This window comes from Rhagoletis pomonella, unplaced genomic scaffold (assembly GCF_013731165.1).
Source record: "Rhagoletis pomonella isolate Grant_MI unplaced genomic scaffold, Rhpom_1.0 Rhpom_scaffold_00004, whole genome shotgun sequence".
NCBI classification, from domain to species: Eukaryota; Metazoa; Arthropoda; class Insecta; order Diptera; family Tephritidae; genus Rhagoletis; species Rhagoletis pomonella.
Window position 1 is genome coordinate 33,010,388 of NW_023458558.1, and position 16,313 is coordinate 33,026,700.

The 16,313-nt window shown below is 36.8% G+C and overlaps 1 protein-coding gene across 1 annotated transcript in view; it reads right to left on the reverse strand.

Moving 5' to 3' along the window:
• Positions 1 to 1,187: 1,187 nt before the first annotated feature.
• The window catches only part of LOC118737487 (ubiquitin carboxyl-terminal hydrolase puf), a 53,669-nt gene continuing 38,543 nt past the window's right edge, over positions 1,188 to 16,313 (reverse strand). The window contains exons 24-26 of the mRNA XM_036468029.1: positions 11,063 to 11,843; positions 10,874 to 10,997; positions 1,188 to 6,306 (exon numbers count right to left, since the gene is read on the reverse strand). Coding sequence (XP_036323922.1) covers positions 5,005 to 6,306; positions 10,874 to 10,997; positions 11,063 to 11,843 — 2,207 coding nt within the window. The 3' untranslated portion in view covers positions 1,188 to 5,004. The remainder of the gene's footprint in view (positions 6,307 to 10,873; positions 10,998 to 11,062; positions 11,844 to 16,313) is intronic.

A 16,313-nucleotide genomic window follows, 5' to 3' on the forward strand; every position in this document is an offset into this window, starting at 1 on the left:
TTACTGCAACCAATACAGGGTGCTCAATGACATTGAAATTGCGCTACTAGATCACTGTGAAACTGGCAAAAATATTGGTGATTTTTATAAAAAGCTATTGTTGCCATAACAACTGAAGCTTTTGCAATTTTCTTTTAAATAATTTAAATTTTAAGTGTTCTTAAGTAGTTTAAACAATTGCTTGATTAATGCATGTACACAATACTTCTAGAGTAAAATATGAGCATCATGAGCATCCTCTAAATTTATAAATAGAAACGAATATTTGGTACCAGCACCTCTTTCCAAGAGGAAGGTGCCCCAAACGCTATCTTGGAAAACAAGCTTCGATTGAAAAGGAATAGTGATTTTCGTAAAAACCAGAACTTGTATTTATATTTGTAGGCATCGAGGAAGCTTCATTGGGTTTCATTTGGAAGAATGGTCGATTTTGATGAAGTGACGAAAAAGGCGAAAATATCTTTTGCGTCTTAAAAACAAAAAAACACAATACAAAAAACGGCGCTATATAATTTGAGTAATTGTAATAGCTGCAAATTTGAGCCAATAAGGTGCACTTGCAGGTGAGGCAATATTAGTTATATTGTAAATCCGACTTTGCATAAAAATTGAAACCAAGACCGTTTCGTTTTAGGTACTTGTAAAAAGCAAAGTTAAAATTTAAATACAACACCGTGCGACAATCAATTTGACACACAAAAAAATAACCAAATATAGTAAAACTGCGTTTTTAGTTTTTCTCTCTGACGTCTGGATATTTTAAACACACTTTGAATTTAAAAAATATAATTACTCCAAAAAATGTTTACAAAAATTCAGTGCAATGTAGAAAAACAGTAGATATGGGTATCAAATTAAAAAGGGAATTCTGTAAAATTAAAGAAGATTAAATTTGTTGGTGTTATTGAAAATGTTCTTTTAAAATTTTATCCTAGAAATTTTGGAATCATTATTTAAACTAAAAAATATCTATATATATATATATATATGTTAAGGACTTATATAAACTCGACCACATCCACGAATTTCGTCCTTCTAACTTTACTGGCTTAAAATAAAATAAAAGTAATTAAAAGAGCATTTTCAATAACCTATTCGCCCTTGTGAAAAAAAAAATTTATTCTCTTCCATGTGGTACCCATGTTACTATTCTACATTGCACTGAAGTCAAACAAAAAAAAAAAATAAATTACCTACTCATATCTTTAAGACTACAAAGTCTTTTTAAGAAAAATCCTGACTTCAGAAAGAAAAACTAATAACGCAGTTTTACTATATTTGGCCCACAGTGTGTCGCACGGTGTAATGTGTAATATTTAAAACCCTCCGAAAAAATCCAAAAAATCCCGATATGTTCCGAAAAAGGACCTATGAAATTCGCGGAAATCTCAAAAAACGAAAAAATCGCAGCCTTTCAAAAAAAAAAAATACTTAGTATTTCTGCGCAAAATATTTCAGGGGTAAAGAAATAAAAAGCAAAAAATACTCGGTATTTCAGTAATTGGTAATCGATAATAATCTGGTATATTGACATTGTCATTGTCGTTTCTACGTCGTTGTCCTTCTCATCGTCGCTTTCATTGTTGAAATGTATTAAGACAGCAAAGAGAAGTTATCGGTAGTCCTTTAAATTTAGTTCCAAACAATGAGGACGACAGATAAATATGTAATGTTTTTATGTCGGAACTATCTACCGGTATTTATTGGATAAATGCCGATGTTAGCAACGGTGATGCCAAATCGTCGTTTTTATTTCGCTTTCAAGTGACAACGCCAAGCGGAACAGGCCAGAACAAGACCCGTTCTGGTTTCGAAATTAAATTGAAATTTGTCAGAACAGTTAACTCCAAATCTGCAATTTTGGTGGGAAATCGGTTTGAAAAAAAATGTGAAACCCCTAACAATCTCTAAAAAACGTGAAAGAGAAGCAAAAGGGAAGCAGAATTTTCGTCACCTGATTTATTTTTAATATTTCAGATAAAAATTTATTCAGTCTGTTCAGGCCGAAGTATTCAGGTATCGACACAGGCTTAATTGGTATGTTAAACATTAGCGACGATCTAAGATGCCTTGCAGTATTGTGGAACTAAAAACGAAGCTTTTCCGTTGCCTACAAGTTAATGTTGGTTTCTTCTTTCTATCGAAAAATGTTACTTTCTTAACATAAGAAACACATAAGCTCGGTTGTTCTTTAAGAAAACCACTGTGCCTATTCAAATTGAAAGGCATGTACATATAAATACATATATAACTACACAGTCCAGATTAAGGATATAACTTTTTTTTAATTCTTTTTTGTTTCAAAACGACGTGCATTGTGATTACATAAATGTCAAAACAGATCTAATTTGAAAGCGGATACTTTTAAAAATCGCACAATGTATTTGCCAGTAGTGGTCGCAGTAGAAGAAAACTTTAAAATAAATTAAACCTTTTATTGAATACAAAAGAATGGTATCCTCATTTAAACGTTTGCAGAGTGGTATTAATCTTTGATGTGCTCGCCAATTAGCGAAAGTATTTAGTATTTGATCACTTATACATACATAAATTTCAATGATTTCGTATGCTTATTATGTATAAAAGCCTTAATATTAATTCATGCTGCTTCTATCTAAAACACCGTGTGTGCAACCATACATACGTATGTACATAAGTATACATAACTAAAGGTGCATTGATACATCGTAAGCATTCATGTAGGTATGTGTGTGCATGTAAGCATATTAACATTGGTACATTAAACAAACAAAAAAAAAACATTTGTTAAGCGCTCAGGCTTGTTTTTCTGCCATCTAAACATGTACATATGTATACGCGAAAGTATGTATATTTCTCTGTCTAGTGAAATACCATTCATTTTAGTGTTTCCCGTTTTTCTTTATTCAAATTTATTTTGCTTAAGCATGATAGTCGTGTGGCTAACGCTCTCGCCTCTTCGCAGTCAAGTTTAACCTACATATTTACTTAAAACATACAAAATAATATTCATTCAATTATTGATTTGTTATGTTTTCGTCGCCGTTTAGTCTACTCGATTAAGTAGTACATATTTGCAAAACCTCCAGTTTGAGACTAGCAGCGATAAAGTTAATTCAATAAAATTATTACAATGAAAAGAAGAATTTTAAGTTGGGAAATTTTTTTCAAAACACATCAGTATCTGGTAGTTTTTGGGTTAGATAAAGTCAAAATTTGAAAAATAGGAACTATGATAATAAAACTTAATTTTCGAGTTATCGATTTTCTCTTGGCTTCAATATCATTGTCAGGGAATGACTTCGTCTCTCGCTGGCCTCAAATCGGAGTTTATGCAATTACTGGTAGTTTACCTGTTTCCTATAAAAAATTTAATTTTTTCTTTATTATTTTCACACGGCCAACCTTGGGTTAGCTTCAGTTTTTTTTCCTCACACGCATTTTTGACCTTGGGTCAGAAATTCTAATAGCATCATATATTTTTTATTTGTTTAATATATTTATATGTATATTGTAATACGTTGTTAGTACTCGTTACATAAACCAAAATAAACCAATGAAAATAATGTGTTGGACTACTTTTAATGACAAAAGAATGTTAAAAACAGCATTCGCTAAGTAGGTGCGGTAAAATAGTGAAGCAAAGAGCGCAAGAGTGCGTAAACTAAACTTTATATATTATTTCGTTCTACCTAAATTAATCATATTTTGATTTTTTTTTAATAGACATTTGAAAAGGTCTTCTAAACGTGTTAATAGAAATGAATGAATTAAGTTTAATGGTAAGGTATGGACTTTCAAAAAGTCCAACAATTTTTGCAGGGAAAATTCATTGGTAAATGTAACGCGAGTGACGAAGAGTAATAACACTGTGTAGCAGTGAAACGTAACACAAGTTGTGAGTCTTATCGAATAATAAAAAAAGAGCTCCATACCTTAAATCTCAACTATACCTTGCGGCTCTGGACTGTGGGCCGTTCGCTCAATGTATGTATGATTAAAAAACGCACGTCAGTTTTTACCCAGTTTCGATTAGTAGACGTCGGGTTAGTGGGGAAACCACAATATCTAATTCTATTTAGTCATTGATTTCATTTGAAATTACCCAAAATCAGATTGAAACAAAATTTGTGCCCATGTTTCGCAACATCAAATGTGCGAAAAGCATAAAAACAGTACTGGCTGGCGCCTAATCGGAAATTCATCTTCCAGTAAACTTAATCAGATCGTAATTGACAAATGAGCACTAATCAGAAATTCAGAAAACATTTTTTGAACCAACTTCCGATTAATTAGAGTTTAGCAAACGACCTTTGCGGGCGAAAACCCGCTTTGCGTGGGCCGTACAGTTATTTTTGGTTATAATTTCAACATATTTATATAACAATTTAAAATCGATTTTAATTTGTTGAAATTATAACCAAGCATATTGGGAGATCTACGAAAAACGAGTTTCCGCCCCGTAATCCAGATTTTGAGGGCGGATTCGAAACTTTCGAGTATACAGTTTGTATTACTCGGCAGGAATTAGCACTTGCGCTACATGACGTTCACTTATAAAAAAAAAAATAATAATAATACTACTATATGTGCGTGTGTCTTAGCTTGTGAAAACGCTTTCATTTGAGTCACAATTTTTTAGCCTATTAAGTACAGATTAAATTTAGCCCGAGCTTGTACTATGATTTACGAATTTTATAGCGTTGACTAAGTTTTGTTTTCTAATAAGCCAAAGCGATTCCACCCAACATTTTTACAAAAACATATTTTCACAAGCTACAACATACAAATGGTAAGCCAAACTGCCTTTCATCACTCGCTTTACATCCGTAATGCATTCTTTGAATTGGAAAAAAATATTTAATATTTAAATTAGAGTATTTGTATATGTGTTAACGAAATTCAACCGCCAATTCACGTAGCGGATGCTCTTTCATTTCATTGCACTCAACTTTCAACTTAGTGGCGGCATTATTCCAGCATCTTACCGAAAAACAAAATATTTAGCAAATCATTAAACGATAACTAAATTTGTTGAGAATGTAGCGCCGCGGCAGTGGCAGCCGATATCGTGGGTGTTGGTGTCGTCGTTGTAGTTGGTTGGGATGCAGCGATTGTATTTGGATTTGTTGCTGAATTGTTATCATCCTTGGTTGATGTGGTACTGGTATGTGTGTTAGCTGGAGATTGGTGACTATTACTGGCATCTCCTTTCACGTCACTCTTTTCGCTGCAATGCAATAGTTTGTCTTCGTTTTTGGCAGGCGGTGTATCAGATGTGGTAGCGATGCTTTCGGGTGGCGACATTATTGACGTGGCAGCAACTGAAGCGTTCGTGCTCTTTTTACTTGATATTTCTGGCCCGTCTGCACCAGTTTCGCTATCTGCGGCAGCGCCACTCACAGTTGCAGATGTTGGAGAAGTACAACTTTCGTCACGTTGCATCAGTACTAGTATGCTTTTAATATAGGTCTCCATGGTCAGCAAAAGTTTGATGCGTTTTTCATGCTCTTCAAACAGGCGCACCTCTGCAGGTTTCTTTTGTATGCTTTTGCACTGTTCCACAAGTGTAGCGGCAGCAGCAGATGCGGCAACTGTGGTCGAAGCAGCATTGACATTACCACTGTGGCTACTATCGGTCACGTTATCCTCGATATCCTTACGCGATACTTTTGTCGGTGTTGTTGTAGTTTTCGGTGCTATTCCTTTGAGTTCGGCGCCATTTTTCTCTTCACTATCGTCTTTATCGGGTTTTGCATTTATTGTTTTGGCAGTGTTTTCTTGATCACTTTCGCCCTTATCGACTTTAACATTCTTGTTTGTATCTTCACTTTTTTCTTCACTCTTGCCACTAGACGGAGATTTATCTGTTTCCATAGCCTCTGCTCCGTTTTTACCATTATTGGCATCTTTTTTCCCATCTGACTCGGTATCCAACTCCATTGACATATCTTCAGCAGATTCTTTCACATCTTTAAGCATTTTTGGGGATTCGATTTTTTCCTTGGCGTCCAAGGGCGGATCTTTTGCATCGTTGTCTTCTTGTTTTGCTGATTCCTTTTCAGCTGTGGGCGAATCCGCTACTTTAGCCACTTTCTTGTTTTGAGTAATCTCCAATTCAGCTACTTCTTGGTAGCGAGAACTCTTGTAAAGTAAAGCCTTGAGTGATCCCCTCAACTGTTTGCGGACGGAAGTCGGTATGCCTGTGCATTGTGCTATCACACGGATGGCAAACAAATCGCCGCAAAGATCGTCGAGATCCTCTTTTGAATGCATGGAATAGCTGATTGTGTAAAGAAGACGTGCAATTGGCAACTGGGCGGATATCTGAAGAATGGAAACAATACACTAATTAAGAATACAATTTTTATAAAATCCATACTAATGTTTAAGAATAATATTATTTTTGGTTATTGCATCTTTTAATAATTAAAATAGTTATTAAAGGCGGACTTATATCCTTTACAGGTATAGTCCAAACTTTTCCCCGTTTGTTCGTGTCCTCCTACAAATAAACGCGCTGCTATCAGGCCAAATTACACTATTTAGCATCAACCGTCGAAAATACTTAATAAGGCAGTCGGTTCTAAGTATTAGAATGACTTGGTTTTTCTCGACCAACCCTAACGCTGTTTAGATCGACGAACCCTTCCAATCGTTATTCGTTTCAGGAACTTCACCTCGTTGCTCTGCATTCTTTGGATTGGAACTGGCATAAAATCCGACCCGATCCAGAAATGGATTTCTGTTGTGCATGACAGATACTTCATTTGAATTCCATTTCGAACTCCAAATCCAGGGGATGGAGCCACCCAGAGCCACCCAGAAACCATTGGTTTCCTCTCAAAGAAATACGATGCTCTTCGTATTAGGAGTTACTTCTACTTCTGTTATGCACTGGCGAAAAAATTTCAATTGTTTGAAATCTTTACAAGCTTTTGTAGAGTCCAAAAGAAATGCGTTCAAGGCATATGAAGAAAAGGCTAAAACATTTGGGTGATTCCCAATGTCATAATGTCATGCATTTTACTAACGCCCAATCAAGTATTTTATAATAACAAAAGAAAAACATAATCAAATAACTAAATAGCATAACCTCATTCAAGAATCGGCCAAAACCGGACGATGCCGATTCTTTTGATCTATACTAGCCTCAACATTGGCCGATTAATCGGTAGGACTCTACAGTGAAGTACTACGGCAATTTTATCAAGTCAATGAAGCAGTTGAGAGGTACATTGGATGATATATTGAAGAAGGACTCAGAAAATGAAAATCATTTTTTTTTTTCATCTAACACCAAAGTCCATACCATGAACGAACGAACAAGATCACGTAAGAACGAAAGAGTGAAAAAGTCGATTTTTTGAGCGGGTTCTACGCCATCTTGTTTCACTGGAAAACGAGCGAAAAGTAAACAAAGCAGAGAAAACAACGAAAACCAAAATTAACCGCGTGTCATTTGTATCACTTCAAAACTTAAGATTATCTCTATATACAAACCAGGGATGTTGCGAATATTTGCATTCGCGTTCGTTATGCGAATGATTCGCATCATTTTACATATTCGCTTTCGCATCGAATGATACGAATGTTTTGCGAAGGCGAATGTGTACATGGGCTGAAAGTCCACTCGTAATATTGTTGAAATGGCTCTAATAGTTCATTTCCACCAAATCTTAGCTGCAGTTTATGCCTATTGGAACAAGGAGATTAAACTCGAAGGGGGTAATTTCTCCTAATAATTATTTACAAGCAAACGAAAGGAGAAAAGCAAAAACACTAAGAAATAAACCCTGCAATGGCAGGAAGTGACGGTCCGCTACATCCCAAAGGTGGGGGGAAAACCAGCAGACCAACCAAAGTCATACCGACCCATTAGTCTTACGTCCTTCCTACTAAAAACAATGGAAAGAATCGTAGACATGCATATCAGGGATAGTTTCCTTGCCAGGAACCCTTTGTACAGACACCAATATGCCTATCTTCTAGGAAGATCTACCATCCACGCTCTTCAGAATCTAACAAGGAAAATTGAAAAGTCCCTGGAGGACAAAGAGGTGGCGGTGGGTTGTTTCTTGGATGTGGAGGGCGCTTTCGACAACACAGAACACTCTCTAATAGAGAAATGCGTCCGGCGCAGAGGGGTTGATCAAACCACATGTCGCTGGATAGCTAACGTCCTTAAGTCCAGAATTATTACATCCACGCTAGGACAGGAAAGGGTCAGTTTCTTAGCTACGAAAGGTTGCCCGCAGGGGGGAGTGATCTCCCCTCTGCTATGGTCCATCGTAGTGGATGAACTACTCTGCCTTCTTAGCGAAAAAGGCTTCGACGTTCAGGGCTATGCGGATGACATTGTCATCCTAATCAGGGGTAGGTTCGATGATACCATCTCTAACCTCCTACAGAATGCTCTGAACATAGTCGCCAATTGGTGTAGTAAAAATTGGTTAAACGTTAACCCAAAGAAGACTAGCATAGTCATTTTCTCCAGGAAAAGGAAAAGGGACAAATTAGTAGAACCATTCCTTCGAGGTGAAAAGATACTCTAGGAGTCATCCTTGATGACAAGCTCTCATGGAAACCACATCTAGATAAAACTATTCAAAAGACCAGGGCCTCTATCTGCACCTGCCGGAAACTTATGGGACGGAACTGGGGCATCAGACCTAAACTGGCGAGGTGGATGTATGATGCCGTCTCCAAACCCATTCTTACCTATGCTGCACCCGTCTGGTGGAAGAAGATGGAAGTGAATTCCACGCAGGCCAAGCTCAGCAGACTACAGAGACTGGCCTGCGTGGGTATCACTGGCGCGATGAGAACAACACCAACGGCGGCTCTAGAGGTGCTTCTTGACCTGCCTCCCCTACACATAGTAATCAAGAAAGAGGCTCTGCCGTTTACAGCAAGGCTCATCTCAGGGCACAGTGTAGAGGACAAGAAGTATGTACACCCTTCCACTCTCAAGGTTATAGAACAAAAAGATGGATTGCGCATAAGTTTTGTGGACCTGTGCCTACCGAGATTTAACTTCTCACATAACTTCAAGGTCTTTTTCCCTGACAGGAATAACTGAGACAATGAATGACCTAAACCCCGGAAGGACAGCCACATCTGGTATACTGACGGCTCAAAGACTGACCACGGCGTCAAAGCAGGAGTCTACGGTATACAACCCAGACTGCTCCTTTTCACCAGCATGGGGCAGGGTAACTCTGTCTTTCAGGCCGAGGTTCACGCCATTGAACTTTGTCTTAGGCAGTATGTAGAAAGTGGGGCAACCAAAAAATACATCTATATTCACTCGGACAGCAGAGCGGCGCTCCTCGCTCTGAAAGCGCACGAGGTCACCTCAAAGCTGGTGTGGGATTGTCTTAAACTTTTAATATTGATCGCCTCAAGGAACCGGGTATACCTCATATGGGTACCGGGACACAGTGGAGTCATGGGCAATGAAGTGGCAGATATTTTCGCCAGGAAAGGGGCTGCACAGGGATTCATAGGCCCAGGACCCCTTTACCGGTCTGCCATGGAGCACCGTTATACGGAACTACTATATCTGGATGAAGAACGAAGCACAACATTACTGGACCAATACGGAAGGTAACAGATAGGCCAAGTTCTTCATTCCGGTTATATCAACAAGGAGAACCGAATAACTCCTTCACCTCAGTAGGCATGAAGTAAGAATCGTTACAGGCTTTCTTACTGGCCACTGTGTCAAACACACTTGTCAAATATAGACGTTGTCAACTCTGACCAGTGCAGGTTGTGTAACGAAGAACAGGAAACAGCAGAGCACATTATGTCCAACTGTGAAGCCCTTACCAGGACCAAACTTCGCTTCCTAGGATCACCGTACCTAGAAGCACACGACCTAAATGGCATTCAGCCAAAGGACCTCGCGAGGTTTCTTAACAGTACGTGGATCAAAGATGACCTGTAGTTGAATAGAGATTTGTTACAATAGATCGTTTCGGTCGCGGTAACTAGGTGACCTGCTCCCTCCTCTAAGTCTAATCTAATCTAATCTAATCTAAACCCTGCCGCTCACCCCTTATTGAAATTCTTGGAACTTATCTGAGTTCTTAACTGAAATTAAGCCTCTGGTGGAAATAGACTATAAGTCTGTCTAACTAGGGTGCGGACAATAACTGGCTTTTAGCTTCAGGCGCTAAACGGTTAAGTAGTGTATCAAGCAACATTGATGAGCCTTCAACAAGTACTGCTAAAAGTCTTATAAGCAACCTAGAAATAATTATAGATTCTTCCAGCGAAAGCGAAGGCTCGGAGAGAATCTGGAGACATTAAAATATGTGAAATTAAAGCTCAATTGAAGCCCTTAAGGCTTAAAGAAAACCGAGCTCATCTTGGTGAAAATGCTCTCGATTGGTGGAAAACAAGATATAATACGACAAATTGACAGATTTAGCCCGCAAATATTTGAGCGCTCCACCCGTCAGCGTTCCAAGTGAGCAATTGGTCAGTGCAGCCGGTCTTATATACGAGCCTCTAAGAAATCGCCTCATGGGAGAAAAGGCAGTAAAATTACTTTTTTTGAAATATAATATGCCTCTTTTGAACTTTGACTACTAAATTAAAACTCTGTATAGGATAAGCACTCGTTCAATGTTCTAATAATTTATTAAATTTTTAAGTAATAAAAAGGATCAATTAAGTTGATTATAGCTTTATACAGTTACTCCTTAACATTCGCATTCGCACATTCGCATTCCGAAAATTCGCTTTCGCATTCCCATTCGCGAATGTGAAAAATATGACATTCGAAACATCAATAATACAAACATACAAAAACGTTGTATATGCCCCATAATTCAATTAAAATACATTAAAACCTGAATCATAACGAAGCATATTAAGCACTTACCTTGGGGTAATAGATTTCTAAGAAATTTCTTATGTAATGATCACTGAGAGAGACCCTTTCGTCCCGCAATATTACATGTATGTATTCCACCAGGTACTGGTTGTTGATCAACAATTCAGCATATCTACAAATAAAGAATAAGAGTGGTATTAACAATCTGAAACCGCTAAATTTAACGCGTGTTATTACTTATTTGTGCTTTTGTTATTGTGAATGCCCACCCAAAATTTGGCAAACAAATTCAAATGTAAAGGTGCTGCCTCGATTGCCACTAAGCAACTCAACTTAACCAATGTCTCATTCAATTGATTGGTGTTCACCGCCATACGCATCATTACGTCTAAGAAGTCATGGTAAGGTCGATAGAAAGCCTCCACTTGTGCGTCATATTCAATATCAACACCTTTCTGCAAAATTTCCCCATGTGGTATACTCATTTGCACCATCGGGCGCGGTGGACGCGGCGTATTCTTTGACATAGTTGGCCAGGGCGCTTTTGTGCCACGTCGTGGAAAATAAGGTCCCAAGGGTCCAATATTACTCGGCGCATTAGCCACTGATAGATGGCAATTAATGAGTATGGGTGCCAGAATACTAGTCACATCTAAACTTGGGTTGCGCACCAACTCTTTGAGTACTTCGAGTGATAGGCGACAGATTTCCGGTGGATTGAATGTGTTAAGGAAAGTGGCCAGTCGCTTAACAGCATCGGGAAGACGCTGTTGTTGTTGCTGCTGCTGCTGCAATTGTTTTTTACTGACACTAGCTGCAGCCGTTGGCGCGTCCAAGCGCGTACTCATACGCAGCGTGGTAAGTAGTAATACCAATTCGCTAAGTAGTTCCTGCAGGTCGCCAGACACGTGACAAGCTGTTGCTTCGTGATGCATGGAATGTAACGTATGCAGTGCCTCAAAACACATCTCAATGCCGCCATTATAGATGACGAGCAGTCGATCTTCATCGTTGTCAACTGAAGGGATATCATAGAAAATGATCACTCATAATGCAAAACATACAAATATCTACAGAGGTGGACAACTAAATAGAGCCAACATTTGCTTTCATATTTTCCTTCACGTGTTATTTTCTCTTAGGTAATGAATCTTTTCCTGCTATAATAATGTTCTGTTCATTTGTAAGATATTCAATGAAATTATAAGATAATAAGTTTATTTAAATTAGAAAATACTAATAATTAAAATTCGGAAAATACACATAACCGCATCTTGGCTCGATTTAGTTGTCCACATCTTTATGTTTATATATCGGTGTTTAAATTGCAAAATCGCGTATGAAAAAAATGCACAACCGCGTATGTGAGGTTGCATAAATTATTTTCTAGAGAGTAAAAACACTCATATTTCAAAATGGTTCTGTTTTTTTATAAAGCAATCGCATTTCTGGCTAGCATATTTCAGGATGAATGGATAAGGATTGAGCCAAGAGCTTGTGTGAGCAAATTCAATTTTTGGCAGCAAATGTCAGTTACACGGTTTGCAGAATAACGATACGCGGTGTTATACTTTAAACGACGATATGTAGTATATAACAAGTAAATAAATCTAAGTTCGTGGACTCCTTGATGCAGAAACAGCAAAAATATTTGTTTCAAACTTTTAAACAGTTCATTGCAAACTAGTTTAAGAACAAAAAAGAAGACAAATTTTAACCTTCTAGATTTGAAGGTCATCTTAAAGGTCAATTCTTTTATCCAACGAGACTATATGTCCTGAATCCTCCATCTCAAAAATCTTTAAAATATCGTTACATTTCTACAGCAAATTTTCTTTAAGAGTAGTTTTTAATTACAACCTTTAGAAAAAAGTTCAGTATGCAGTTTTTTAGCCCATTCAATTTTAATATAGTAAAGCGCAAGTCTGAGGTAGGTAGAACTTACCACTGATTTTTGGCAAATTTTTTTGTTGTAGTATCGCAAATTATCTCCATACACAAAAATTATCGAACATGATTTTTGGCAATTTCTTTTTTTTGTTGTGGGTATCGCAAACTTTCTCCATATAAAAAATTTATCGAACATTATGTTCCAGTAGTTACGAAAATATCGAAGTTTTTGTATTTCTGCAATTACCGTCACACGAGATAGCTTTCGACGATTTTCGTCGTTTACTTATTTATGCACGTAGACAATGCCAATGACCCTCATTGTCAGAGTCGTGTCGAATGCAAGTCGTTTTTTGAGAGTCGAATCGTAACGAAAATTTCACGTCATTGCCTAAAATTTCCACTCGACTAGTGTATTAAAACGGAAAACCTTGGCAGCACTGTATAGTTTTCGACGCTTTTGGTCGTTTACTTATTTCAGTACGACAATAGACAATGCTGCTGTTGTCGAGTCGCACAATTTAACCTAATTTACGACTTACGCAATGAGGCTGAATGTTATCGAGTCGTAAAATTTAGCCTAATTTTCGACCTACGCACTGAGGCTGGTTGTAAATTGTTTCCATTTGACATTGTGGTAAATTGGTATAAAAGAAAGTGTTTTGAGAATTCGTGACCGCAATTTTCTTTAAGGGGTATATGCCTTTAAAAGCTGGCCAAAATTAAAAATATATATATTTGAGTAATAAAATGGTACCTGGCATGATTTGTAAGCGCTTGGTATAAAAAATATGACTAGCCAACTAATTACTTCATCAAAAAAATGTTCGAAAAATAATAGAGGCCAACAAAAATGGGAACAAAGTTTTGTGTAGCAGTTTTTGAAACTTTTTACAGCTGATTACGATTCCATAAGCGTAGTTTCCATCAGATCCAGGTTTAGAGAAAAACGAGGTGAAAGTGTCAAAAATCATTCCTGCATCTTCCTTTGATGATCACCAGTAGACATTTATTGAACAGCAAAAACTGATTTTGGCGAAGTTTGAGTACCTACCGCAATCAAACAGCAGGTGATAGAACTTTCCACCTAGGCTTAAATTAAGGCTTGAACTTTGGGCTGCAAGGCCTAAAAATACCATCCCTGACCATCTAACCTAAAAACCTCAAAGGCATTTTTTTTTTCTTTTTGTTTCAAAAGCGCAATAAGTTTTAACGGCTCATCGTACGATGTACAATTCACATGCAACTTATTTAACAAACTGTACCAAAAAAAACCACCATCTATTTGACAAGTACGATGTGGACGTGTGTATTCATCACCAATTTACTTTTTAGCAAAACTACTGCAAAAATTTGCTCCAGATTTTTTTGAATTTTGCCCGTTTATGAGAAATTTTTGGATCAAAATAGTTTGAAATATAGTGTCCGCGGCCGGTTATTAGAGTGCCCGGTTATTAGGATGATATTTGTATGGGAAAATTAATGAAAAGTCTGTGTGCACGAATTTTGTCCGGCTATTGAAGTTATCCGCTTATAAGGACTGTACGTAACGAGGAATTTCGCTGTATTTGCAAAAAATAAAACATCACACGGTCAATGGCGCCTGAGCCCGATTTTTCGAGGATAGAGTGAATATATTCGTTTTTATTTATCAGATTTGAACATATTTGCGCCGTTTTATAAGAAATAGTTTTGGAAAAGGAAAGTATTTTATGTCCTTTACTTTTTATATTATTCCTAAATGATATTAGCTCATGTTTTTCTTTCGCTAATTTTTTGCTATATGCCGATGACTTGAAAGTATTTTCGATGGTCAAAAACGAAAAGGATGCTACTATGCCCAAGCCTGATATTAATAATCTTAATCTTTGGTGCATAAAATCTCGGCTTTCTTTAAATATTAAAAAGTGCTTTAAAGTAACTTTTGCAAAAATTCATAGTGCTTTATCAACGAATTATACAATCGCGGAGTCTTCGCTAGAATCTGTCGCCGAGGCCAAAGATCTTGGCATCATTTTTACTTCAAATATTTCTTTTAGTAGTCATATTAATCTTGTGATTGCTAAATCCTTCTCTTTTTTGTGTTTCGTGAGGCCGAACTGTGTAAAATTCTCTGATCCCTATACTCCTAAATTACTATACTCATCTTTTGTTCGTCCCATTTTGGAATATGATACATTTATTTGGAGGCCATTCCACAAAACTTTCATAAATAGATTAGAACGTGTCCAAAAGGTTTTTCTTAAGTTCGCATTGCGGTCCTTAAACTTTTCGGATCCTATACCACCGTACAGTAGTCGTTTGCTTTTAATTAACCTTTCTTTGGAAACGAGGCATGCTGTACTCTCCCAGACTTTTGTTTTTAATATTATTAATGGTAGTGTTGATTGTCCTTTTCTCTTAGTTCGCATAAATTTCAACATCACTCAGCGAGTCTTGCGTAACATTTCGCCGTTCTATTATGAAAACCATAGAACTGAATACGCGCCCCTTTGGTACGTGCCTCAAATGAGTTTAATTTGATCGCGAACTCTATCTTACTTGATTTCTCTTACTCAAGAAATTTATTTATTAATCTTTTGTATTCTTTCTTTTGATTCTTGTATCTAGTTTAATCAATAGTTTTAGTATCCTGCATATATTTATTTTGTAACTAGAAAGTAAAAAACCACCGTTTCATAGAAGAATAAATAAATAAATAAAAGTACATATGTACATAAATATATATTGTATAAAAAAACTGGCCTCGAGTTGGTTGGGTCGAGATACTTTATTGAAATGCTGGACAGCTTAGAGAGGCTAATATTTGGGGCGCGTATTAGGCTGCGGTTGACAGAAAAGCATCTGCGGGCTGTGTCGTTTAAGTGAAAAACTGAAACACATGCATATACATATTTACATGCATATATAAGAAATATTCGGTTTGTTTTTATTCAATTGAATTTAAAAAAGTCAATATAAAATACAAAAATGTTACATATGTATGTATTTTGCTCTCTTCTGCTTGTTTTTTGGGAAAGTAACGCTCATACTAACTGAAATATTTTGTGCCATCAGCTAATAAATATTTTCCATCATAATTGTCTCATGTGAGTTGATAGTTGCGTTCGACAACACACAAATTTTTAATAGTTTTTCCTAATTTTTACAAGTTGGCGTTCGATAACGACAAAAAATTATCCATCACTCAAAAATAGAGAGAGCAAGCGTTAATTTTTAGCATGAATTTCAGTTTTTTACAAATAAAAAATAAATAAAATCAGCTGGTTTGTCTTCATCTTCCTGTTTTCGCAAGTAATGGCTAATTTTCTGTTTGTTTACTTTTTTGCTTTTTTTCTCTTTGGGAGAGAATTTTCGCTTACGCTCTTAATTTCGATTGTTGGCTGGTGTTGGTTAATTTTGTTATCGAACAAAACTAATATTTGACAAGCGCCAACTGCTTTATTCATTAGTCGAAATTAAATGATATTACTATTTACCAACAAATGACACATGATTGGGAATTAATGTGTGAGTTTTTGTCTACTCTTGTCGCTTTTATTGTGTGTATAACACATACAGTTGTCCACAAAATAATAGGAGTGGGATATTTTAACCT